This window comes from Callithrix jacchus, chromosome 12 (assembly GCF_049354715.1).
Source record: "Callithrix jacchus isolate 240 chromosome 12, calJac240_pri, whole genome shotgun sequence".
In the NCBI taxonomy this organism is placed as follows: domain Eukaryota; kingdom Metazoa; phylum Chordata; class Mammalia; order Primates; family Cebidae; genus Callithrix; species Callithrix jacchus.
In genome coordinates, this window is record NC_133513.1 from 28,076,531 (window position 1) to 28,102,652 (window position 26,122).

Here is a 26,122-nt window from a genome sequence, read left to right on the forward strand (position 1 = left end):
GTCTCCTGTCACCCGCTTAACCATTGCTCACGCACTCCCTCCTGGAGGGCCTATGTCACCCAGACCTTCTGATCCTTTTTTAAAAAAGGAGTATCTGTCCACATCACAGAGTAAGTTAGAATCCACTGGGAAAAAAACAGGCCAGGCACACATTTAAGGGACCTGATGCACCTTCAACACAAACAGAAGCCAGCATTTGTGTCTCTGGTCAGGCAGGGAGGGGTAGGAGGGCGAGTGGTGAAGACCCGAGATGATGATCTGGTGTGACGCGCACCCACCTTTTTGGCCTGGTTGATGATGTAGCTGGTCCAGATCCAGTTGCGCTTAAGGTGTCCGTAGAAACTGGAATCAAGCCCTGCAGCACCCAGCCCGTCTCCGGGGATCAAGCCTTCATCCACCACCTCACGGCTTCCACTAAAACACAGGAAATCAACAGGAAGAGGCCTTCTTGTCATCACCAAAAAGAGAGCCCATGGCATGGGGTGGGGGACATTTATTTATAACCAACTTTCATCTTTCCAGAAAAATATCCCACAGGTAGCAATGAAGAATCTGAGGGCCCTAAGTGTTGACTGGTTTCCACTTTTGGAAGATAAGTCACAAATCCAGATTTTTGTGTAAAATTCCCAAAATAAATTTTGACAACTGATTACATTTTTTAAAACAAGATGTGGGGTAAATAAAGTATGTCTGGAGCCAGCCGTCTGCAGCCTCTGTACCGGAGACCCAGGCCATCTGGCCTGATGTCCTAAGCCAAACTAGGGTGGGCAGACATCTGAAATAAGTGCCACCGCAGCCTTGTGCTGGCCGTTGCACTAGGGATGGACACGCACGTGGTGTACTCCAGCATGGCGCACTTGCGCTCCAGGTTGTGCTTGTCCATGGCGCTCTCCTGCTCCTTCTGCAGGCTGCCCTCCTCATCGCTGCCCTGGTCTGTGCTGTTGTTCTTCCTGATGCGCGGGCAGCGCACCACCCCTGGAAAATCAAACATCAGGGTGACCGATCACACCTTCCTGCTGTGGCTCTGGTGGCTACCGCCTGTGGCTGGGTGGGGAAGTAGAGTGGATTCCCCGCCTGTGTAAAGGTTCCCTGGCCACTTGGGGGATCTGAGATTTCTAAGACCTCTTTGTACAAAATGTCCACACAATGAAGTCAGAGGGAACAGAGGAAGAGAGTTGGAGTGCTGGTGGGTGACCTGAGGAAAGGGTCTATGCCGGGCTGAATTCGCTAAAGACAGAGGGCAGGCAGGCAGTTGAGAGCCTGGCAGGCTCGGGGAGTCCAGTGCAGGTGAAACCCAGGCCTTCCTGCCTCCCAGAAAGCCCCTGGGAGCTGCTGGGGCCAGGGTGGCAGAAACGACTGTCCTTGCTGGTGGTGGCAGGGACAGGGAGGGGCCTGCACAGATTGCTGAGATGCACTGCAGTGGGCCTGGGCCCGAACCAGCTCCAAGAACAGCCAGATGTTTCCTAAGTGCTCAAGAGGTTTGCCAATGGAGCTGAGAAATGATAGCCAGTTATTCTATAATATAGAAAATTACATTTCTTGCAAAAAAAAAAATATAAAATACAACTAAAAGCACTGCTTGAGTAGGTGAGGGAAGGTTTTCAGACTCTGAAAGACTCTCTCCTGGCATGCTCGGAGACCTTGGCTTGATGGCATGGCTGGTGCGGCCTGGGGCAGTGGGAGCTCAAACCCTGCACCTGGCAGCTGGAACTTTAAACGAGACGCCTTGCTCAATTTCACCTTGGCCTGTATGGTGGTGGCAGTGGAGTTCTCAGCTTAGGAATAAACCAAGAATCAGGGAGGTTATAAATAGCTTGCCCAAGGTCACCCATTTGAATGGACAGTACTCAAGGCAACGCTTCTCTCATATAAGTAACAATGGCACCACAAGTCTGCTTATGAAAAACACAGACTCTCTGAGTAGGGCCCAGTAATCAGCATTTAATATGCTCCTTGGGTGATTCTTTCTCAGTTCGTTTAGCACCTGCTCTAAAAGATGAGTGCATCTCATTATATGACGCTTTCCCCTCCTCCCTGGGGCAGAACCTCTTCACATGTTTACTGAATGAAGGGACAATCAATGCCTGATTAATGGGCTCAGTAAGCCTCTGCCATTTCTGCTCATGAGCACCTAAAGGGATGGAAATTCACCAATTGTCAGGCCTGAAAAACTTTGGTGCAAATTCATGCTGGTTCACAAATTTTTATCTAGATATAAAATGCAGGGGAATTAGGCATTTTATTATTAAAATCTAAATTGGCAAGCCTAGCTTACTGCTGAATGCCAGAGGTTTCTACGAAACACACAGTTCTATAAAATATGTCTGGACCCATGAAAGATTTTAGATACAAGTGATCATTACCCTTGGCATTAAACAATTATGCCAAGTAAAATGTGTGACTCCTGCTTCACGAAAATCAAAGTGTGATATTGGATCTTTCAGCTTTAAGAAGGTAGGAGCGGAATGGAAGTCCTCTTGCAGGTGCAAGCTGAAGGTAGCTTCCTTTCCCCCCTGGCAGAGGTGGCAGGAAAAGGCCAGGTAGAGAGAGGCCTGCAGGAAGAACGCTGCAGGGGAGGCTCTCTTGCCTTCAGCAGACCCTACATACATTCAATTCACATTTACAGGATGACGACTGTGCACCTGGCACTTTGCAACACATCCTGGGGATGGAAGCCAACTTTTCTGGGCACAAGGAACTCACAGGATGAAAGGGAATGATGCTAGCAAAGGTGTGGACAGGCTTTCTCCAAGAGGTGATGCCTGAAGTAGTAGTGGGCATCTGAGAAGTGAGTATGACAGGGAGGGCCCTCCTGGGAGGGAGAGTGGTGTGGGCAGAGGCTCCTGCAAAGCCCAACTCAACCAAGTCACCAGCATGTCAGGTCAGTTCCCTCCAAAACACCTCCCGGCCTGCCCCACCCTCCTCACCATCACCAGTGGATGCCACTCTCCCTCTGCCCACATGGCCTCCTCTCTTTCTCCAACGTACCACTCAGGGCTTCAGCCTGTGACACTGTCCCTGCCTGGGACGCCCACCCCAGCTCTGGCCCTGGCTGGCTCTGCCTCACCCTATAGGATTCAGATCCAATGTCTCTTCCTCAGCAAGGCTGCTCCCGAGCCCTGGAATAAACACCACCCTACCTGCCACCACGGCCCTTATCGCACTCCTGTGAGCTATGTCTCCCTTGCACTAGATTGCAAGTCTCACGAAGGCAGGGCGGGGTATGTTCTCACTGCGGCATGATCAGGCACAAGAAGTGACACACAGGAGGTGTTTAATAAATACCTACTCAACAAACAAATGAACTTTGTCTTAAGTGTGGCTACTTGGGTTCAACTGGGTGGGGGAACTGGGAGCACCCCAACCACTCAAGGCCCACCACTCTCCTTTCTCAGGGAGCCCCAGGGGTGCTCTGGGCCTCTGGGGAGCACTTGAAACACATCACTGGTCGAGGCAACTCCTAGGTTTTCTATCCCTAAATCCCAGCTGCCAACCAGAAAGAAGCAAAACCAGCCAGGTCCAGCAGAGACAGCTGACACCCACCTAGTGGAGTGTTGAGGCAGACACATTGCAGGTCAAACCAGTAATTTTCCACATCCTGCATCGAGTTCAGGACATAGAGGCGCCTCTCGAAGGGCCGGCTGCTGCGGGCCAGGTTGTAATGTGGGTCGCAGATGGTGGTGTCAACAATGACTGCATTCTTCTTCAAGAAGACAAAGACCTAATGGGAGACACCAGAAAGGGAGAACCCACATCAGGTTTGGCTGCTTGGAGACCATTTAATCATCAAGATCACCTTCATCTGGGCTTGAGAGACATTACCTGATCTTTATCCTGAAACTTTTCTGTGGGACCAAACTGTAGCAGCCCCATGTAGCACAGCCTCTGAAGGTTCTCCATCACTGAAAAAATGTAGCGCCTGGAAAACAGAGGGGGCAGGATCTTCCCATCACACGACACTTGCGGCGGGCCGCAGGGGTCTGCATGTGACGGGAGGGGTGCAACTTTCTTCTTCTCTTTTCCACGTGGTGGTAACTGGAGGACCAGCCTCAAGCCACACTGTACTGAGGCCCAGAACCACCCATCCTAACACCCAACCAGGGCCATGGAGATTGACCCGACCCCGGGTATTTGATTTGGAAAGTAAAAATAATGAAAGGGGAAAAAAATTTCCCATACTTGCAGCCATTAGCAGCAGATTTTACTTTAAAAGAACCTTCGGATCAAGTAATAAAATGTACCAGCCCATAGTTCATTAATATGTTAATAGAAACCTTGAGATTTTGCAAGCTGGAAATTAGAAACCCTTTCCTCTCCTGATAAACGATCGCTCAGAGCCCTGACGTAAGGGTTTACTTGCACCTGCAGCCACTCTGGGTCAGGTGCAACAGCCTCACCTCTTATACAGAAGCTGCTGCCGGATGGGCCTGGGGAGAAAGCGGATCAGGGTGTGCTTCTTCAGCGGGTCATTCAGAAATTCCTCCAGGTTGTCCACCTGAAGAGGTGATGTACAGGTTCAGCTTGCCCTGAGGGGCAGGGTGAGCTGCAAGAATCTTGGAAAAAGTGCTCGGTACTATTTTCTGCCCACTGTCTCCCTGAACCTGCCTACTGGCTCCCCTTCTTGCCCCAGTTCCCCTGCATCTCTGCCTTTGGATTCACCACCCCTCCCTTCCAGCCCATTTGCCACACTGCTGGGGGCAATAAACAGATGCCCTCATATCCTGCTGTGGGCACAGACAGTGCTAAGTCTTTCCCTGGGGCAACATAAGAATATACACATTTATATGAAACCAGAAAAGATGAGATGGAGAACATGAGTTTCTTTTGCAGCCAGTGATTCTGCTCCTATCCTTACCCGAAGGAAAAAATGCTGGAGCTGCCACATCTATGTCTACCAAAAGGTATTCATCAGCATGTCATTTATAATAGCAAGAAAGTGGAATTTAAATGTCCAAAAATAGAAAGTATTATGGTTAAATAAATTAAAGTAGAGGCATAAGAATGAATACTATGAATCTATTTAATATCAAGTCTAAAAAGTTAATGATGCAAAAAATAGGAAACACTGTTCAGTCAAAAGCACAGACAACAGAAGAGTGAATATAGTTTCTATTCAGTTTTTTTTTAAAGGGAGATACACACACACACACACATGTACACACAAATATGGCACAGCCATAAAGGACTACAAAAACCTTACCAAGAAGATAATTACTTAGCAGTAATTATCTCTCTGAGTGATACAGCTATGGGTAATTTCTATTTTATCTTTCTCTATTTACCAAATTTCTAAAAACAGGTTTTATGGTTGTAATATAATTATTTGTCTATCTACCTACCATAGTAGATCTATTTAGAAGAGCAAGTCTTTGAAGTATTTACCCCTGATCAACCACCCACCTATCTACCCAATCATTTTTAATCTATCTCGAACAAATCCTTAAAATATTTAAATATTTTCCCTTGACTGAGTATCTGTCCATCCACCCATCCATCCACCTGGGGAACCCTGGGTCTTCAAGTATCCTCCCTTGCCCAGGTGAGTGTAGGCCCTCCAGGCCAGAGCTGAGGGGCCAATCCTGTGATGGTTCCAGTCACCAGTACCTTGTAGCTGACTTGCACAATCTGGATGAAGATGGAGAGGGGAAGGCAGAGGAGGATGTCACTGACGAGAGCCCAGCCAAAGCCGAACTCCCTGTGGACTGGGATGGGAGGGATGTAGCGCATCCACGAAGCATCGTCCACATACACTAGGAAAAAACTCACGGTTACACACGGCAACCAGGATCCCAGTCACCATGGTGACATCATCTCCCAGGAGGTCTTGGTGCCCTCACCCCCAACTTGAGAAAAATTCTACTTGTCAGGCAGGAAGGAAGATGAGGAAGAGAGCCTGCAGGTTCATAAGTGTGTATCATGTTTCCATTTGGATCAGAGGAGGCAGCCAGTTTACATAAGGATATGGAACCATCGTGATTCTCCCTGGATCCTACTGGGACTGCCTGTCCCAGGTGCAGGAGTGGCAGGGGCCTCTCACCTGTCTCTGTGGCCAACTCCACTTCAGCCTCCCAGGTGACGCTATCTTGGCTGTCTTTGGATGGGGCTTCCGAGCAGGCCTCCCAGACACTTCCAGAGGAGGACGGCCGGACACCTGCCCTGCCTGGCTCCTGCTTTATCTTTCTCCTTTCACTGATGAAGCTTGGCTTCTCCATGCTGTCGCTGGCAGGGTGCCCATAGATGAGGTACCACAGAAACATGTGGACCACCCGCAGGCGAGGCATTTTGGGCAGAAACCCTAGAGAACGCCCCAGTCCAGGAACTGAAGCAAGAAAGGGAGAGAGCAGTGCTTGAAAAATCCCATTCTGAATTCAGTTGAATTCACTGAAAAATTATTGAGTGCTACTATGTGCCAGGGAGCAGAAAGATGGCAAATATCCTTACTCTCTTAGAGCTTACTTTCTAGTGGGCAAGGACAGATGATGATAAAATATACCTAAAATAGCCCACCAGCAGGAAATAAAGCACGGATGGGAGGAGGGCTGCAACTCTACAAACAGAGGACGGGAGAGGCCTCACTGGGGAGCCTGCGAGTGAACATGCCTGCAGGGCAAACGCAGAGGGCCTGAGGTTCGGGTGTGCCAGGCACATTCCAGGAAGGGTTGGGAAGGTGGAAGGGTGGGAGGTGGAGTGGCGAGCAGCATGAATGGAGAGTGCAGCACCTGAGGCAGGAGGGCACTGGTGCAGGGAACCAGCAAGGAGGGTGGGAAGGTTTGGCTGACCCCTCCACATCTCATGTTGGCACATAATCCTCAGGGCTGGTGGTGCGGCCTAGTGGGAGGCATCTGGGTTAGGGGGTGATCCCTCATGGCAAGGTGCCATGCTCGTGAGAGCTGGCTGTTTAAAGTTGAGTGGCACCTCCCCCAACTCTCTCTCTTGCTCCTGCTATCACCATGTGATGTGCTTGCTCCCCTTTCATGTTCTGTCACGGCTGAAAGCTTCCTGAGGCCTCAGCAGAAGCCAAGCTATGCTTCCTATACAGCCTGCAGAACTGTCAACCAATTAAACCTCTTTTCTTTACAAATGGCCCAGCCTCAGGAATTCCTTTATAGCAACGGAAGAATGGCCTACTAGAGGGCCTGAGAAACTACTGTGTAAGGATTTCTGGCTTGATGAGAATTGCACCAAATATTCCACAACCTCAGTTCTTTTAAAGTGCCTTATTTCTTTGCTGATACAAATGCACTGTTCCTTGGTTTTCCCTAGTGAGATGGTGGCTGCAAGAGCATGCAGGACAATCAGAAGCCCCACCGGAGGAACACCTGCACTGCCCCGGTCCATTCAAGTGCAAATACTGTCCAGCTGCACACACTCATGCCGCTGTTCCTCCTTCACCTGTGCTTTCTAACAGGGAAACGTGGAGAGTGAAGGCCAGGCTGTGGGGCTGCAGCCCTTGGAAAGGGAAGTCACACAGCCTCTTCCACTTGGAATCCCTGGGTCTGCTGTGTCCCGGACCTGATGCTGCCTGACAGACAGCCCGGCCCCAGTGAGGCAAGTTTGCCCTCCTTCTTGCGCCCGGAGAGGGGCCAAGCATCATGACTATAAAGCCATGGCCACCAGCCTTGCTCAGCACAAGTTTAGAAATGAGGGAAGGAGGAACCTGTCAGCACTCCAACTCTGAGGAAATTATAGGAACGCTCAGACTCATCAACGACTGTGCTGTGGGGGATCTGTGGAGTCAGGACGGGGAGAAATTTTCTGTAGTTTATAAAACGTTCCAGCTCAAGAACATTCAGAAGAAGAAATTAATCTTTCCTCATATTGGGATCTAGCAGGATTTTGTCTGAGCCCCTCAGAAGCCTTGTAAGGTATGGCAGACAGAACAGTCCCCATTTTGCAGGTAGGGACAGAGATGCTGGAAGAAGTTATATGGCCAGAGTAACAGGATCCAGCCCACAGCTCAGATCCCATTCTTCTGACTGCAGCTCACAGCTTGAATGGAGAGACCCAATGCCTCAAACATCCTCATGCAAACAACAAATGAAATGTAACTAAACACAGACAAGAAGCTGCTGCTTACCTACAACGGGGTGATAATTTCTAAGCTGGGTTATGCCCATTTTCTTATCACTTTTTTTCATCCGTCCACTTTCTGACTTAGAGGAAGCACTCAGCTGAGAGTCCCCTGATCCACTAGGGCCTTCTTTTCCTTGACTTTCTTCTTCTGCCTCCCCTTGGGGCACTGGAAGCTGGGAAGTTTTAACCCTGCAGTCCAAATAAAAATGCAATAATATATTGAGAAAATCAAGGCTAAGAGAAAGGACAGTGTCTGTCTGTATGAATGGGATGCAGGCCTGGAGGTTTCAAATCCTGCTCCCTGCATGGGCCAGGGAGATGATGCAAACAAAATGTCAGATCACTGAAACATTTGGGGGTGGTGGGGATTGTGGGACCCTGGAGAGGGCACCCCCACTTATGGGTGCTGCCTTGTGAGACAAGGAACCCAATGTGCTATATCTTTTGACATGTCCATTAATGCCAGAAGTGAGGAATTATATGAGAAATTAACCAGCAACTGATTCACAGTATATGTGGCCAATGCTTGGCAGACCCCACAAAGCAGCATGTGCAAGCCAGATCAGCCCTCTCCCTGCCTGTGGGAGTCTCTAGTTGAGACACAGCTGAGAACTTTCTCCCTCCCCTGAGTGTTCTCTCAGTTCATTACATGGTTTATGAACGAAGTTAGAGAAGATCTGAGAAAGGCAACCAGAATCACTGTGAGCCATTATGAGACTGAGTCAGTTTCAGACATCAGAGGCCTATGACAGGGAGTGCTTTGTCCACACACTATCAGACAGAATAAAGACCATTAGCACTTTTTCTTTTCCCCTAAAGAATCCTGAAATTGGTCCTTATTTAGAGTAGGAGATCATGAACCATGAACTCTAAACCAACAAATTCACTGATCGCATGCAGATATAAAGAAAGGGCTCTTGTGGACTTGCTGGCACACAGGCCTGGCAGCCTTGCTCTGGATTCCTCCCGGGCGCCACCACTTGCCTGTTGGCTGTGCTGGAATTGGAGATCCGGAAGCGGACCTGCTCGATGGCACTTCGCACCAGAGGGTCGTTTTGGTCCATGGACGGGTGCACCACCAGATCCACCTAGAGAGGTTGGAGCATCCCACAGGTGAGGAAAGAGCTGAGAAAGACTTGGCTCCACAAGTCTATTCCTAGCGGAACCCCAGTCATACCTGTTTTTCATTAACATTTCTAAAACACAATTAGGAGACCAAAGCAAAATGTGTTGCTGAACAGTTTGCCAGTAAAGCTACTGGTGGAGAAATCCCTGAAGTGACCAAGCGATCAGGTCCTGCCATCGGTGCCAGGGGTGCTCGGCCCCACTAAGCAATCTGGCCTGGACACAGAGCCACCCCCCTGCAAGTCCCTCACTGGGCTGTCACAGCCCACTGATCTGTGCTGCTACCTGGAGGGCTGCTCAGTGCCCCGCTCCCACTATCTGAGAATTTCCCAGTCACTCGTGAGTCCTGAGGGCTTCCATCTGGAAAAGGTAAGCGGCTTTCATTAATCTACCCTTGCTGAGAGTGCCGTCATGGGACTCCTGCCAGGCGCTCGTCCAAACAAACTGGCAGAGGATTTAGAGCTTCTTTTGTTGTTTTACTTTTTCCGAGCTACTGAAGCTGAACAGTGAAGGTGGTTATCATTTCATGAGAGATATACAGGATGAAAAATAGAAACTGCATGGAAGAGAAGTAACTTGAGCGCCCAGCAGGGAGAGGTGGAGTGGGGAAGGGTGTGTGGGAGCGAGCCAGCCGTGCCATGGCAGGTGAGGCCCGGCCGGGCCCCTGGGGAGCCAGACTTCTTGCCTGCCTCTGCTGAGGCAGGGGACAGAAAGGTCAGGCTGCATGAACACCACTCTGGCCAGCAGCTTCATGCCGAACATGGGCTCAGATAGATCTGGAGACAGGGCAGGAAGCAACACCTAGACGAAGGCTCCAGAAGGCTGCACTTGGCTCAGTTTCTCCCCATCCTCATTTATGAAATAAGGACCACCATGCCCCACCCCCAACTACCAGCTTTGTGGTTTTGTGAAGCTCAAATGAGATACAGGGTGGCAACATTTCAGAGAATTAAAAGGCAAGGGAGAAATACTCAGCATTCACATTGCCCTACTTTCCACAGCCAAATGGCCCAGCAACTTCCCAGAGGCCCCAACGGGCAGGGCAGGACACAGGAGCAAAGGCAAAAGACTAATGCAGGCGCACCAGCTCCAGCCCACATGGGCCCAGCAGATCAAAGGCTGCCAATAGCACATGCTCTGGGTGCCAGAGAAAGTCCTACTAGAAACCTACACTGGTACTAGAGTCACATGTGCATAACTGAAGCCCTTTCCAGCCAGAAAAACCAGCTACTGTAGTGGACCTCAAGGAAGAGGCCCCCTTTCCTGGACACTTTCGTTTTTGAGGTTATCTGCCCTCCCCGCATGCTTAGCTGCTGCCCCCATCCCTCACCCACTCCCTCTAGCACTGCCTGGAGACACAGCTGATGCCTATGCCTGACTGCCTCTCCCTAGCCCTAAACTGGAGGGTAGGGGGTTCTTCAGTGACTGCACTCTCTGAAGATCAACAGAAATCGGAGGTGCTTTAGCTTTTCTTGGTCTTCACCGAGAGGTTAGCATAGGAACCTACTGCCACTGCTCAAGGCAAAATCGACAGGCTGGTGAGGGGGCGGGGAGCAGAGGCCAGGGACATTATTGTTTTATTTTTAAAAGGCTTACAGCAGACATAAAAACTGATGAGAGCTCTCAATGTGGGAAGGCTAGACACTGTTTCTTAAGTCATTTTTTGTACTGCCCTACAGTTTTCAAAGTTCTCAAAAAACAAAAGTAGAAGAGCAAAAATGACCCTGAGAGCTTATTAAGAAAACAAAATACCAAAGCAGGGCTTTCTTAAGGCAGAGATTTACAATGCAGGCATAAGAAAAGGTCAGGAAGTTACGGGTGACTGTCCCCACACAACCATTCCTTTTGGTCCTGGTGCCTGGCTGTACCATCACAAATTACTCTGACCCTGAAAAACATGTGCCTTAGAATGTGTGTGAAGCTGCTGCTGAGCTACAGCTGCTATGGGAATGCCCCCTCCTCAAACTTTACATTGTACAGAAACAGATAAATCAAGGTGGAAGAGATGTACTGCTCCCGTCCGATAACCAGAGCACATCCTGACTTGATGCCATCATTCCTTCCCGGGTTTTTCCTCAGCTCTCCGTGGAAAGCATTCTTGCTGCTTAAAGTTTCCACCTTCTACATGTTATTTAATTTGTCCCCAAACGACTGAACTTCAAAATGCCTCCACCTGTCTTCTGCTTCTTCAAGACTGGCTGCAGGGCTGGATGCCTGCACAGCTGCTGCTTGGAGTTGACATGCTTTATGACCCTAGCAAGTTTTTGCTCTTCTGTTTCCAGCTACCCCGTATTCCCTAAATCAGGAGGCATAATAGGAAATTCCAAGCCACTGGTAACAAAGCAACTACCAAGATACGGCAATGACAAGAGAAGCTGGACAAAAACCTCCAACAGCACGAGGCTGGCTCTGGGCATCGGGGGAGCCCCTGGTTACCTTCTTCTTGATGCCATCTTGAATGACGGTGGTCCGATATAGTCGCAAGAGACCTTCCTCAGACAGGTTCCGCACCAAGCGGACAATGGACTTCTTGCAGCACTTCGTGGACACCCCTTCCTGCTTCTCCTGATCCATGATCATCTTCTGGATCCTGGGCACCACAAAATAAGCAGGTAATGCTCCCAATCTCAGTGTGGAAGGCATTCCTCAACTCAGGCAACAGAGACATACCTCATGGTACCCAACAGAAACAGGGAAGGATCAAAGTGGGTTTCCCCACCATGGAAAGACTGACTTATTGAGACGTTAACAATTATTTCCCTTGGTGGCAAATGTATCAGATAAGGACAAGTCACCAAGACAGCAGCTCCACAGCGGAGCCTTTCGCCGGCGACTCAAGCGACTAAGATTTGAGAACATGATGGCAGGCAAACTGCACACGGTCTTCACCAAGTCGAATGCTAATTTAACACCCAGATAAGGGCTGCTCTGGTTTAACACTAACCCCTAAGATCTGAAGTGCATTTGACTTCTCTCTGGATATATCTTCCCCTAGGTCTTACTGAATCACTGTGGTGATATTTCTAGAGCACTGATTCTAGAATGCAGGGACAGCTGGCGTCGTGGCTCACACCTGTAATCCCAGCACTTTGGGAGGTTGAGCAGGGCAGATCACTTGAGGTTAGGAATTCGAGGCCAGCCTGGCCAACATGGTGAAACCCAGTCTCTACTAAAAATACAAAAATTAGCCAGAGGGTGCTTGTCTAATTCCAGCTACTCAGGAGACCGAGGAAAGAGAAAGCTTGAACCTAGGAGGCGGAGGGTGCAATGAGCCAAGATTGTGCCACTACACTCCAGCGTGGGCACCACAGCAAGACTCCATCTCAAAAGAAAAAAAAAAAAAAAAGAATGCAGGACAGAAGGGACAATGTGAACACCTAGCTAAACCTCTCATGGCGCAGAGGAGGGGAACAAGGTGACAGTGTCTGCAGATGGTCCCCACTGCCCTCCCATTCAGCTCTAGTTAGAGACGGAGAATGAGGAAGAAGTCTCTGGGCTCAGTCATTCTGTCTAGCATGCTGATATTCCTCAGTATCTGCTCCTTTCGAATAACAAGAGTAAACACTAAATCCTTTCTACCGAAAAGGAACGAGATGAGACTCTACAGTGAGACAGAGATGTGAACACCTCTCAGTGGTTTCCGAGACTTGTGATGACTAATTGGCAGGAGAATTACTGTTAGCGCAAGCAGACAGACAGCTCCTTACGTGAATAAACTCTCGATTAAGCGAAGGTTGGTGACAGCTTCTATGATCAGATTCCTGCGTTTCAGCAGTCGGTAAGTTTCGTGGGGTTTGTCTTGGCTTGAGCTGTGCCTCCCAGTCTTCAGGGAACTGCTACTCTCCTAGAACAGAGACCAAAAAAAGCACAAGATGCAATGAGGCTTGGGGGACCACGCACCACTCCTGTGAGTGCGCTGGCCCTCTTCAAGGAACCTCTACTCCCATCTTTCAAGAAGGGAAGCCAAGAAGTCTGTTCTCCTACACAGGATCCCACTACTCTACCATCTTAATGCTTTGAATATCAAAGACATCAGCCAGCAGAGGTGGGCCACTTTATGAAGATCAGCTGGTTTCAGAACAGAAATTAGAGGCATCCGTTCCAGCAACTCCTGAAAAGGTAGAAGGCGTCCCCTCAATTCTCTGTTGGTTCTTCTATAGTGTAACTAAGAAACTGACAATCACATGCCAGTTATTATTAGTCTTTTTTTCATAAAAAATTCTTAACACTTTTGTCATCATAGTTCCCATTTTACAGAGGAGAAAACCAGGGCTCTGTGTGGCTAACTTTCCAGGGTTTCATGGGGAGTGAACATGCCAGACCAAAGCTGACATTGACCTTACAGGGCTGAATGAAGCAGCAGTGGCCAGGCACAGTGGCTCATGCCTATAATCCCAGCACTTTGGGAAGCTGAGGCAGGAGGATCACTTGAACCCAGGAGTTTGAGACCAACCTGGGCAACATGATGAAACCCCATCTCTACAAAAAAATATAAAAATTAGCCAGGCACGGTGGTGCATGCCTGCAGTCCCAGCTACTCAGGAGGCTGAAGCAGGAGGATCATGTGAGCCTTACGGCAGAGGCTGCAGTGAGCTGAGATCATACCACTGTACTGCAGGCTGGGCACCACAGCAAGACTCTGTCTCAAAAAAAATTAATTAAAAAAAATTGCATAAATGAACAGCAGCAACACCATCCAAGAGCCACCCCAGATCATGCATCTACTCCGTGCCTCGTTCTCTACCCAGTGTTTCCAAAATGGGTGGCACTGGCAGTGTCTGAGGTACTGTTATGTGACAAGTGTTGACATGGCATTAGGTAAACCAAATCGTGTAATAGGAAAAGGCATTCCTTATCAACTGTCTTTCAATCCTTCCAATTATATTGATGAAAGTATTGGTTTGACTTCACTGTGTCTTTTTTAACTCCTTGATATATAAGAGTAACTGGCTAGAAGAACTAATACGGTTTCGACTTTATTGTATCTCTTCTATGATTACTTTCTGTTTTGTGGCAAATGATATTGGCCTTCTACCTCAAGCAGAGTTTCTCCACCTCACCAGAGCTGACATTTGGGCCGGGAAATTCTCTGCTGTGAGGCACAGTCCTGTGTATTATAGGTTGTTTAACAGCATTCTGGCCTCTGTTGGATGCCAGCAGCAGCCCCTCCCTAAGTATGGCACTCAGAACTGTCTCCAGTTATTGCCAAATGTCCCCAGAAGTAAAAACCATTGATCTAAATTAGGTACACAAGTTTCCCTCTAAAATATATCTAAGTAAAAAGCATAAGTTGTTGGAAATTAATAAGCCAGGGGGCAGATAACCAGGCAGATTATCTCTGCGAAGGGCCCAGGCTGCGTGAGGGTGGTGTGTAAATGAGCACCGCACTACTGCTGCGAAGCACAGGCGGGCCCTGGCACACAGCACTCTTGCTGTGGACGGTTTCACTGTGATCATGTGATTCCTAAGCACAGAAATGATGAGGCCACGGGCTCTTACTTGGAGGCAGCTCCCTCCCCTCCCTCCGCATGCACTGACCTTTGGGTTTTCCATGCGGACCTCCTCGATCACAGCTATGTCACCACTGTTACTGTCAGTGCAGTGGGAGACAAAGGACACGTTGGGGTCTGAGACGCTGCTGGTGTCTAAGAGGTTGTCCCTGCTGGCAAGGTTCTGGCAGGCTCTCTCTTCGGCAGGTCCCGGGAAGGAGGGTGGCTGCTTTTTCAACGGGTGTAGGTTTAGAACTTTCCATCCACCTGTGGTGGAGGGAAGAGGTCGGACAAATCAAGGGGAAGGCCAAGAGGGGACATTCATGACTCCCAAGTCAGAGCAGACACACGCGGACCAAAGGATTCTGCTGAGAGTCAGTTGAAAGGTGAGGGAAGTGGACCAGCAGCAGCTTGGTCCCTCATCTACAGCAGGGTTTCTCCCCCGGGCCAGTGCTGAAGTTTGAGCAGGTAATTCTCTGCTGTCAGAAGCTGTGCTGTATATTGCAGGATGTTTGACGGCATCCTGGCCCCTACCTACGAAATTCCAGTGGGAGTCTCTCCCTAAGCAGACATTTAACTATGTCTCCAGATATTGTCAAATGTCCTTGGGGGCTCAGAGCTGGGGACCAGATTTGCAAACATGTCATCAGCACCACTCTCTATGCATTTTTAAAAAGTTGGCTATAACTAGCCTAAAAACTGGGAGGACCCTTGGACTGTTGGAGCAGAGGGGCAGGGAAGCGTATGAAATTCCATTCTTTAAAAGTAAAAACAAGCAAACAAAACATGTGCCATGAAGAAATGATTTGCAAGCAGCCAGGAGATACCACAGGACCCTCTCCTCCAAAGCCATGGAGATGTAGTACAAGTGACAGTGTCAGGCTTCTCATTAGGACAGCACCAAGAGTACCACAGGTGTTTGCTCAACTAAAGTGTGTTTCTTGCAGATGCCCAGCAGTGCAGTGCACGCAGCCCCTGCCCGCCCCATGAGCTCCCTACCCTTGGCTGGGGTGGAGTGATGAGGCTGGGTCTTGGGCCGGACATTCGCAGAGGCTCTTGTGTCCCTCTGGGCCCCTCTGCCTCTCCGCTTGCTGCTGCTCCTCTCCTCCTCACTGTCCGACTCAGAGAGGAAGGTATCCTCGCCTTCAGGCAGAAGCGACTCCTCCTGCATGGACGCCAGGCTCACGGTGGTCAGGAGCTCGCTCCGGGCCTTCTCTCTTTGGTACTGCCGGCTTAGGTCGCTCTCCTCTGCAAATACGCAGGAAATGTACTTGGTGGTCCGCTGTCGACCTTCATCTTCCATGAATCCCTAGAGGGAATAAGATGTGTTGATCACATTATAAAGAGAACGTCATACCCACAGGCATTCAGGTGTCTGTGGCGTCTATTTCCTTATTGGCTTTCATCTGCGTCTCCTGTCTTACTGCCTGGGCCCTGCGTTGGGCACCACTGATGCTCTCTCCAGGCTATTTCTGTCTGTAATCCCCCAGGTCCTGCTGCCATAGGTATTCTTCTCTGAAGTACAACCCTGACTGTGTGTCTGCTATAAGAGGCTATAAGCTTCTCAAGGGGAGGGCCTTCACTCAACCTTCCATACAGCCCCAGTGCCTGGGACAGGACGTGGCCTACAAAAAAAAGGTCAGTAAGCAGTAGCGTTTGTGATGCAGACTGAAAAGTTAGACTGGAGAACGTGGGCTACACTTAGCCACTGCCATGGGGATTGGTGGCCTGGGCACTGGCGATCCACACCCATTTTATCTTCTAGAACAGGGCAAGGGGCTCTTCCCCAAGACCCTTATAAGAGAAAGAATAACATCTAGGTGCCACCATATGCCAGGGATGGGGCTAAGTGTGCTGCAGTCATTCACCCAACTATAATACTGCCTTCCAGCTAGATGACTAAAATGTGAGCAAGACGAGAATGGCATGTCAGGGGCTAAGATGGCGGGGCTGAGATGGCAGGTTTGAATTACAACAGGCATAGCTGGTCAACTCGATGTCTCCAGGCACTAGGCAAGTAACATGCATGAGAAGTAGGGCCAGCTGGGGATGGAGGAACCCTGGAGAGCACTGCTTTGTCTGAAGCAGGTAGACAGACAGTGGCCAGCCCCCGCTGACTGTCTCCACACAGGAGTAGGCTCCTAGGTTGGCCACATCATCTTCTAACTTTTTTTTTCTTTTTCTTTTTGAGACGTAATTTCACTCTTGTTGCCCAGGCTGGAGTGCAGTGGCATGATCCTGGCTCACTGCAACCTCTGCCTCCTAGGTTCAAGTGATTCTCCTGCCTCAGCCTCCCAAGTAGCTGGGATTACAGGCACCTACCAACACATCCAGCTAATTTTTTTTTTTTTTTTTTAAGTAGAGATGGGGTTTCACCATGTTGGCCAGGCTGTTCTGGAACTCCTAACCTCAGATGATCCGCCTGTCTCAGCCTCCCAAAGTATTGGAATTACAGGCATGAGCCACTGCGCCAGGCTACTTTCTGACTTTTCAAGAAGATAAACAGGAACCACAGTGAGGGGGAGACATGACTGTGGACTACATTTAGCCCCAGGGAGGCCATTTGCCTCTTTGACACAGATGTCAGGCCATGAGTCTCTTGACTCCCTGAGATGCTCCTTTGCAAATGCATAGCACACACCTCTAAAGACAGTGAGTATTGGGGAAGGCTCATCTTACCTTGACAACTTTGAATCTTTGAAGAAGCCGGCATAGCATTCTCGCTTCCAGTTTTCCCACATTCATAGCCACTCGGATTTCAGCTTGGGAAATTCCTTTTGTGCCTCTGCGTTCAACTGTGAGAAACAATACACGTGAACCCAAACCGCTGCAAAGGAGCTGTTCTGCACAAGTCAGTTTCCAGCCCACTTTTCAACAGGCATTTCAATGCCGTGAAATTAGCAAACAGAACAAAACACCATTTCTCTCCCTTATCCTCCTCCCAAGAGTGCTTTCCCTCCTGAGCCTGAGTTAATATACTATACTAGGCTACTAACGGCTAATGTTTTGAATGCTTACTGTCTCACAACCCCACATTAAAGCACTAAATGTCAGGTGGTAACAGCTGAAATACCAAAATGCAGGAAGATCAGTTTTACCTAATAGCAGGAAATTAGCCCTTTCATGTGAATGAACCGTTTCACATAATGAAATTGACATCTTTAAGAAGCATGAAAATAATTTTTAATTCAGAACTTTTAAAAATGTGTATTCTTAATTTCCTAGTTTTTCTCAATAGACACAGAGGCACTGTGGACAACAACTACCGCACTGTCCCGCAAGAGTCCTGGAGTGGGGACTGTGGAAGGAAAAGATGCTCCTCAGCCCTGGAGTAAGTGCCTTGCGGACCACTGGGCCCCATATTGCTGTGTGTAGCTTGTCCACTCCTGGGCTGCCACAAGCTACTGTATGTCAGGATTGAGAGTGCATCTGCCGCTCAGAAGCCCTTTAAATGCATCCTACTAAGCTGAGACTAAGAACTCCAGGAAGGAGCCGGCTTGGGAACTGGGAGGTAAGCAGGAAGTCCCAGAAGTAAAGAACATGAACTGCAGGTAGACTTGGTGACAAAGCTCTTTGACTTTTCAGAAGTATCTTCTTCTTTATTTCCTGATGCATCCACAAGCTTGAGGTTGCCTGGTAACATCAGTCTGCATAAAGAAGGCTTTGCTATGCTGTACACATATAAAAATAAGCAGCAGAATTAAGAGAGATGACTAGGATGTATTCCGATACTCGTCTAGCAACATGCTAAAAAGTAGGGATGAAAGGGCTAGCTGGGCAGGATGGCTCGTGCCTATGATCCCAGCGCTTTGGGAAGCCGAGGCAGGTGAATCACCTGAGGTCAGGAGTTCGAGACCAGCCTGACCAACATGGTGAAACCTCGTCTCTACTAAAGAAATATAAAATTAGCCAGGCGTGGTGGCACATGCCTGTGATCCCAGCTACTCAGGAGGCTAAGGCAGGAGAATCGCTTGAACTCGGGAGGCTGAGGTTGCAGTGAGCTGAGATGGCGCCATTGCACTCCAGCCTGGGCAACAAGAGTAAAACTCCGTCTCAAAAAAAAAAAGGGTTGGGATTAAGGGCAGCTTTTCCCCAACTGCGTTGTGTGGAACCCATTTTGAGAAATGTGAAGGCAACTACCAAACAGCCACAGCTCAATCAGATCCCCTGTGGCCACATCACTTTCTGCTGTCCTCCTCCCTGCAGGGACCTGAGGCCACACCACCTATGAGACTAGGTCACTGCTGTCCTACACAGATGTTAGAGGATCTCAGGGAAAGGTTAGAAACAGGAGAGAACGTTTTCTTTGCCCATTCATCATAGATTCTGGGCCTGTGGTAACTCCAGACCAATCTTAGAAAACGACAGGTAGCTCTTGAACCTTTAAATAAGAATCATAGTACCTTTCTTTTTCTCAGTGCTTTCCATGCACCAGGTCCTATACCAGCTATTTTAACTCTATGTCATTCATCCTCATAATGTGCTAATGTGGATGCTATCTCCACGTGATGGTTAACCTTGGGTGTCAATGGGACTGGATTAAGGGATACCAAGATCACCAGTTGGGTTTTATCTCCGGGTGTGTCTGTGACAGTGTTTCCGAAGGAGACTGGTGTGTAACTCAGCGGACTGAGCGGGACAGATCCCCCCTCCTTGTGGGTGGGCACCATTCAATCAGCCAGAAGTCCAGGCAGAACAAGAAGCCAGAAGAAGGCGAACTTGCCCTCTCTTCTGGAGCTGCAGCCCCTCTTCTGCTGTTCTTGGCAATCAGAACTCCAGGCTCTCCAACCTTTGCTCACTGGGACCTGCCCCTGCGGTGTTTCTACTTCTGATGCTTCCCTGGGCCTCCAGCTCGCAGACGAGCTGGTCAGACTTCTCAGCCTTCATAACTGCATGAGCCAATTCCCATAGTAAGTTCCCTCTCATCTATCTATGTACATTTATCCTACTGATTCCGTGTCTCTGGAGAACTCTAAAATGCCGGCTTTTACAGATGAGGAAACTGGAACTCAGAGACCTCATTAAAGTCATACCGCTAAGTGGCAGAGCAAGGATTCAAACTCCTATCTGATCTCAAAGCTGAAACCCTTCTGGGTAACCAAGGCACATCCCATTGTATTACATTCTCTACAGGAGAGCCCTCTCTCACCACGTGGCAAACCATTCCTTGACTCAAATACTCAGGAACCACATCCAAGCTGGCATGGGAACAAGACTTACTGAGGTCATAGGTCTGCGTGAGCATATCTCGCTCAAACACGATGTCCACTGGAGGCACTGTCTTGGAGATGACCTCCTCGTCCTCGTCATCGTCATGGTCATTCCGTTTAAATTCCTTCAGCAGCTTAAGGCACCGAACCATGACATCGGTCCCTGGCAACACAATCACAGGATTTTCAGCAATGAGTGAAAGCAGCACAGTGTGGGGGAGGTGAGGGGTCCTGAAATACCACAGCACATGTCGGCAGAGAAAGGTCACACATATCACCATGTCTGAACGTTTAAAAATGACTCATCATGGGGCACAAGACCTGAAAATGTATTCCATAAAGATGCTTTTGGTTTTTGGAAGAGTAAGTGAAGAAAGCAATGCAAAGGGAAGGAATAACGAGGTGCTGTTAGTCCTGGTAAGTCAATAGTCGCCCTCAGCTCCTGGAGACCAGCTCCATGACAACAGGAGACCTGCCTATCTCTTCCTGTTCCCTTCCCAGCACCCAGGACAGGTCCCACACTTGGGAGGCATGCAAGCAGCATTTGCCAAAAGGATGAAAAACATCTTTGTCCTTTTAAGCTAATACTCACTGCCAATAAGGTGTGGCAGCAGTGTAAATGAGCTGTATTACCCTTCTAGAGTATTTCAAGGGGATTTTACAATGATTCCAAGTCTGAACATTTATTCCAAGAAAACAACTAAAAAAAGAGGCAAAGGCTATCAGTACTAATAGATTCACAATAGCACTCTTTATAGCATCAGAGCAATGTTATGAGTACTACAAAAAAACCCAGCAACAGGGGCAGATGGGTAGCATACCTACCAGCCACCTCACTCTGTGGACTAGTGTCTGCCTTCACATCATCACACTGCACCTAGATTGCAACCTACAAAAGTAAAACATAAGGGAAAAAAAGCCAAGCTTGTTCCTATGGTTATACCAAGAGAAAAATCTATGTGTACATAGATAAGAACTAGAAAGGTACAAGGAAAAACAGACTTCTTGATGCTTGACATGGGCTAACTCATGCAGTCCCAACAACCCCCTTATGAAGACACTAGAGAACAGAGGGGTTGAATAACTTGTCTAACCTCCCAATAGCTTGTAAATGATGGGAAAAGTTAGTCAGGGACGCAGGTCTCTAACATGGAACGCCAAGATATCCTGTGATATGCGGCAACCTGGAGGGGGGACAACCGCCCTGCAAAGATGTCCATGTCTTAATCCCCGGAACCTGTGAACATGTTGCCTTACATGGCCAAAGGGACTTTGCAGAAGTGATTAAGTTAAGGCGTTGTGGGTTTTTTTGGGGTTATTGTTGTCAGGGTGAAGTTAAGAATTTTGAGATGGGGGCTGGGCCCAGTGGCTCATGTCTGCAATCCCAGCACTTTGGGAGGCCAAGGTGGGCAGATCACTTGAGGTCAGGAGTTGGAGACCAGCCTGGTCAATGTGGTGAAACCCCATCTATACTGAAAACACAAAAAAATTAGCTGGACATGGTGGTGGGCGCCTGTAGTTCCAGTTACTTGGGAGGCTGAGGCAGGAGAATTGCTTCAACCAGGAAGTGGAGGTTGCAGTAAGCCGAGATTGTGCCACTGCACTCCAGCCTGGGAGACAAGAGCAAAACTCCATCTCAAAAAAAAAAAAAAAGAATTTTGGGATAAGATTATCCTGGATTATCTGGGTGGGCCCAATGTAGTATCACAGAGTCTTGAGGCTGGGCATGGTGCCTCTCATCTATAATCTCAGCACTTTGGGAGGCCAAGGCAGGGAATATCACTTGAGTCCAGGAGTTTGAGACCAGCCTTGGCAACACAGCAAGACCCCATCTCTACAGAAAATTATTAAAATCAGCCACATGTGGTAACATGTGCCAGCTACTCAGGAGGCTGAAGCGAGAGGACTGCTTGGGCTTGGGAGGTTGAGGTAGCAGTGAGCCAAGACTGTACCACTGCACTCCAGCCTGGGTGACAGACTGAGACCCTGTCTCAAAACAGAACACAACAACAACAACAAACACAACAACTCCTTAAAAGATGGAGGCAATAGGATCAGAGTGAGAGACTGGAAGGCCATACACTGCCAGGTTTGAAGACAGAGGAAGGAACCACAAGCCAAGGACTGCAGGTGCCTCCTAGAAACTCAAAAAGGCCAGGGAATGGATTCTTTTCTAAAGCCTCCACAAGGAACACTGCCCTGCAAACATCTTGATTTTACCCCAGTGAAAGCCATTTCAGATAATAACAATGTGTGTGGTTTGAAGTTACTAGGTTGGTGGTAATTTGTTATAGCAGACACAGGAATAACAGGGACTGCTTCCCCACCAGCTTTCATCAGCACGTCCATGCAGAATCCTCAGTGCTACAGCAACGAGGGGGCACTGACGCTGACCCTGCAGCCCAGCCCTCTAGCACAGGACCCTGCCCATGAAATATGAAATGCCACCCCCCTGGGACAGCACAGACTGAGGTCTGAGGAAAGTCAGGCCCAACTACTCCCAATGGAGCAGGAGATTCTTCTGGGGGCAGAGCATGTGGCTTGCAGGTGAAGTTCACAGATAAGCGTCTCAGGGCCTGGAACTCATTACAGTCCTCAGGAGCACTCTGGGAGGGCCGGCCTGGGGCAAGCAGTCAGCAGAAGTGGTCCCCAGGCACCAGTGTGGTGCTGAGCCCTCCACTCCTCACAGCAATGGGAAGTCCCCCAGGGCAGGGCTTTTCCTTGGAGGCAACCTAAGGCCCCAGCACAGGTCTAAAGCCTGAGCTCCTTCTGGGTCCCCACAGGGGCTCCTGCCATCCCTCTTGGCTATGCTCAGTAATCCAGGCCCCTGCCTTGCCCTCTCCTGCGATCCCTCTCTTTCAGAATAGGAGGCTTAAGCAATGAAGAGGGGAAGTATGGGGACAAGGGGACTCTCAGGACCTTCGACATGGGTAAGAACTAAGGCTCGGGCACTGGGATGGGTCCCCTGCCAGGCTCCCTTTCTACAAGCAGCACCTCTAGCGGCTGCTGGCCAATGCCCCCAGCACACAGGCAGACAAGACCACCACGCCATTCCCCGCCGGACTGTCCTCTGGTCAAGCCCCTACCAACCTCCACCATGCTGCTCACACGAGCAACCTATTGCTCCTAATAACACTATGACTGTTTATCGAGTACTGCATCCTGGATGCTGTCCTAGGCTCCCTGTGTGCCCTACGAAGTGACCCTCAGCAGAGCCTTAGAAGGTAAGGGTAATAATCATTCCAGTCCGCATGGAAACACTGAGGAGCTAAGGAATTCACACAAACAACTGCCCCTTCACCAATGAGAAGCTGGCATTTATCAGGCAGTCTGGCTCCAGAGCCCAGGCTCTAAACCTTTGGTTTAGATGTCCCTGATTCAAAAACCTCACTGTGACTGAGAATAGCTAAGTGACCTGGGGTCAGGGACGCTGGCTTCTGCCTGAGCAGCAGCACTACAGGGCACTTAGGAGAGTCAGACCCGAGGTGCGCTCCACCAATGACCCTGTGCTATTTCTTTTCCTTTTAAGCTTCCTTATGAGGCTAATTAGCTAGGAAAAGATATACAGGAGAGCCCTCAAAATGAACACAGGTGGAAGGCAAGAAACGGTACTAGTAAACTCATGGACTCAGTGGGCAAAAAAAGAGAAAAAGCCTCTGAGCCTTCAAAGCTTCTGATCTTGGCTGGGCACGGTGGCTCACGCCTGTAATCCTAGCACTTCGGGAGGCCGAGGTGGGCAGTTCACTTGAGGTTAGGAGTTTGAGACCTGCCTGGGCAACAGAGCGAGACTTCATTTCCGTAACAAATACAAAAAATTAGCCAGGCATTGGAGGTGTGCATCTGTAACCAAGATACTTAGGAGGCTGAAGCAGGAGGATTGCTTGAGCCTGGGAGTTTGAGGCTGCAGTGAGCTATGAACACACCACTGCACTCCAGCCTGGGCAATAGAGTGAGACTCTATTTCAAAGAAAATAAGAAAAAGACCTTCTCCCACCAAGTTGGTTCACTATCCTCACCTCTCTACTAGTGAAGCAACTGACATCCATCCCATCACAGCCTCCAAAAAATGGCATAAATGGCTTCTCTACTGAGAGCCAGAATAAATGTTCGGAGGGAAGGTAGGAATGAACTTGGGCTCCAAGGCCAGGCAGAGAAGTGTTTCCACTTCTCAAATTCCATAGCTCCCCATGTATGTGACTTTGGGGAAATTACTGAGGATGACACTTTTCCGATCTGCAAAATGGGATGACAGTGTTCTCTGTCTCACAGGGTTAACTCTAGCATGGCTGAGACAACATCTGTGGAGGATGGCATGGAGCAATCCCTCAACATGACCACCTAGCACTTGCTGGGAGCCAGGCACCATGCCAAGGGCGGTACATGAATTAACCCATAAACTCCCACAACCCCAAGGCAGATAGGCCCCTGTAAGTTCTGATTTACACATGCAGAAGCTCAGGCACTTGCTCACAGTGGTGGTGCTAAGGAGTGGCAGAGCTAGGATGTCAGCCCAGCTGCTAGCCTGCAGTGGATGTGCTCGGCCAGTAGGGCAGTTATTCTGAATAGTACCATCAGCACCTAGCACATGACGGGGACATGACAAACATCAGTGGCATTCAAGGTGGCGGGCTCCACTTATTGTGGGATAAGCCCCATAGCTGCCCTCTGGTCATAGTTGCCTGACTCCTGGAGACTCGAGGGAAGGCAGCCCACTGCTCTGGTTCTGAGCATGAGGCTCAGCTGTTGGCCACCGAGGCTGAGGGCGATGCCGGAGGACTATGAGCTGTTCGGTGCAATCATACTGCGTATCATCAACCCCAGGACCCACAAGGTGCCCATGATCCAGAGCAGGTGCTGCAGGTGGGCCATAGCTGAGCCTGGGCCCAGCCTCAGGCGGCTGTGCTTCCAGAAGGCCTGGAGCGACTCTCTGGATGTTTTGGCCATGGGGTCTGTGGCTCCGTCTGTCCCACAGGGCATTGCTGATTTCTCTGCTTTGAATCCCAACCACGCTGACTCTCTTCTGTATCCGTCAGGCAAGTAAGCCCTGTTTGTTTACCCAAACTGTGTCTGGCTCTGCTCTTTCGCAACATACCAATCGCAGAAACATGTTCCTTTCCTGTGCCATCACATCTTTTTTTTTTCTTTTGAGACAGAGTCTCGCTTTGTCGCCCAGGCTGAAGTACAGTGGCACAATCACTGCAGCCTCGAACTCCAGGGCTCACAAGATCTTCCACCTCACCTCCAAGTAGCTGAGACTATAGACATACACCACCATGCTCAGATAATTTTTTTCATTTGTTGTAGAGACAAGATCTTGCTATCACTAGCCTGGTCTAGAACTTCTGGCCTCAAGTGATATTCTTACCCTGGCCTCACAAAGTAGTGGGTTACAGGCATGAGCCACTGAGTCGGGACTGGTGCACATTCTTCCTTTGGAAAATCTTGTGTTGAAGAGGCAGCCCAGCACCACGGTGGGAAAGGCAGACTCTGCCACAGAGCTGTCTGTGAGCCCTGCTGCTGTGTCGGGTGGGCCTGACAAGCTGGCTGACCTCCCTCAGCCTCGTCTTACCTGGAAACTAGAGCTGGTGACAGTGTTTAGTCTTGTGGGGCAAACTGTAAGAGATCAGGCAGGTAAATGATGGAACAGTGTAGTGTGTGCCTTATGATTCCAAGGGACCATCTGGAAGGAGTTTCACCAGCCCCGTGTGCCTTTCCCATAGTTCTAGAGTTTTACCAGCCCTAGAATTTCAGTTTTTATCATTAAAATCCCTCCAGCTCTTTGCAGACTACAAGTCAGCTAAAGCCAAAAGCCACAGGGGCAGAGCGAGACCCGAGTAAGCGCACGTCATCCAGGGCGAGTAGTGCCTATTGCTCCATTTGAGCTGCCACCTCAGTGACCAGCAGTTCCCCCGGGAGGAACAGGGGACTTGCTGATGGCAACCACTGCTCCCTGGACACAGGGATTTCTTCCCAGGAGCAAAAAGCAGGGGAGATAGAACCAGCACCCGTTCACAAGCACAAGGAGTTTCAGGCATTATAAAGACACGGTGTGCTAATATTAGCAGTCCAACACAAAGGAATCACATAGATCTTTTGTGTCCAGGATCCAGGATGAACTTCATTTAGACATTCTGAAGACTGAAGACCCAGAAGAGAAAAAGAGAAGGCATGACTCCTTACAGAGCACCTAGTATGAGCCAGGAACTGTGCTCAGTGTTTTTGGAA

The 26,122-nt window shown here is 49.3% G+C and overlaps 1 protein-coding gene across 1 annotated transcript in view; it reads right to left on the reverse strand.

Annotated features, from left to right (window-relative positions):
- GTF3C1 (general transcription factor IIIC subunit 1) overlaps positions 1 to 26,122 on the reverse strand; it is an 87,538-nt gene that overhangs the window by 28,963 nt on the left and 32,453 nt on the right. The window contains exons 7-21 of the mRNA XM_035267239.3: positions 19,908 to 20,060; positions 17,367 to 17,482; positions 15,687 to 15,996; positions 14,737 to 14,954; positions 12,906 to 13,042; positions 11,635 to 11,788; positions 9,058 to 9,161; positions 8,078 to 8,262; positions 6,038 to 6,319; positions 5,605 to 5,750; positions 4,398 to 4,495; positions 3,823 to 3,919; positions 3,544 to 3,721; positions 834 to 975; positions 279 to 414 (exon numbers count right to left, since the gene is read on the reverse strand). Of these exons, the coding sequence (XP_035123130.3) occupies positions 279 to 414; positions 834 to 975; positions 3,544 to 3,721; positions 3,823 to 3,919; positions 4,398 to 4,495; positions 5,605 to 5,750; positions 6,038 to 6,319; positions 8,078 to 8,262; positions 9,058 to 9,161; positions 11,635 to 11,788; positions 12,906 to 13,042; positions 14,737 to 14,954; positions 15,687 to 15,996; positions 17,367 to 17,482; positions 19,908 to 20,060 (2,456 nt within the window). The remainder of the gene's footprint in view (positions 1 to 278; positions 415 to 833; positions 976 to 3,543; positions 3,722 to 3,822; positions 3,920 to 4,397; positions 4,496 to 5,604; positions 5,751 to 6,037; positions 6,320 to 8,077; positions 8,263 to 9,057; positions 9,162 to 11,634; positions 11,789 to 12,905; positions 13,043 to 14,736; positions 14,955 to 15,686; positions 15,997 to 17,366; positions 17,483 to 19,907; positions 20,061 to 26,122) is intronic.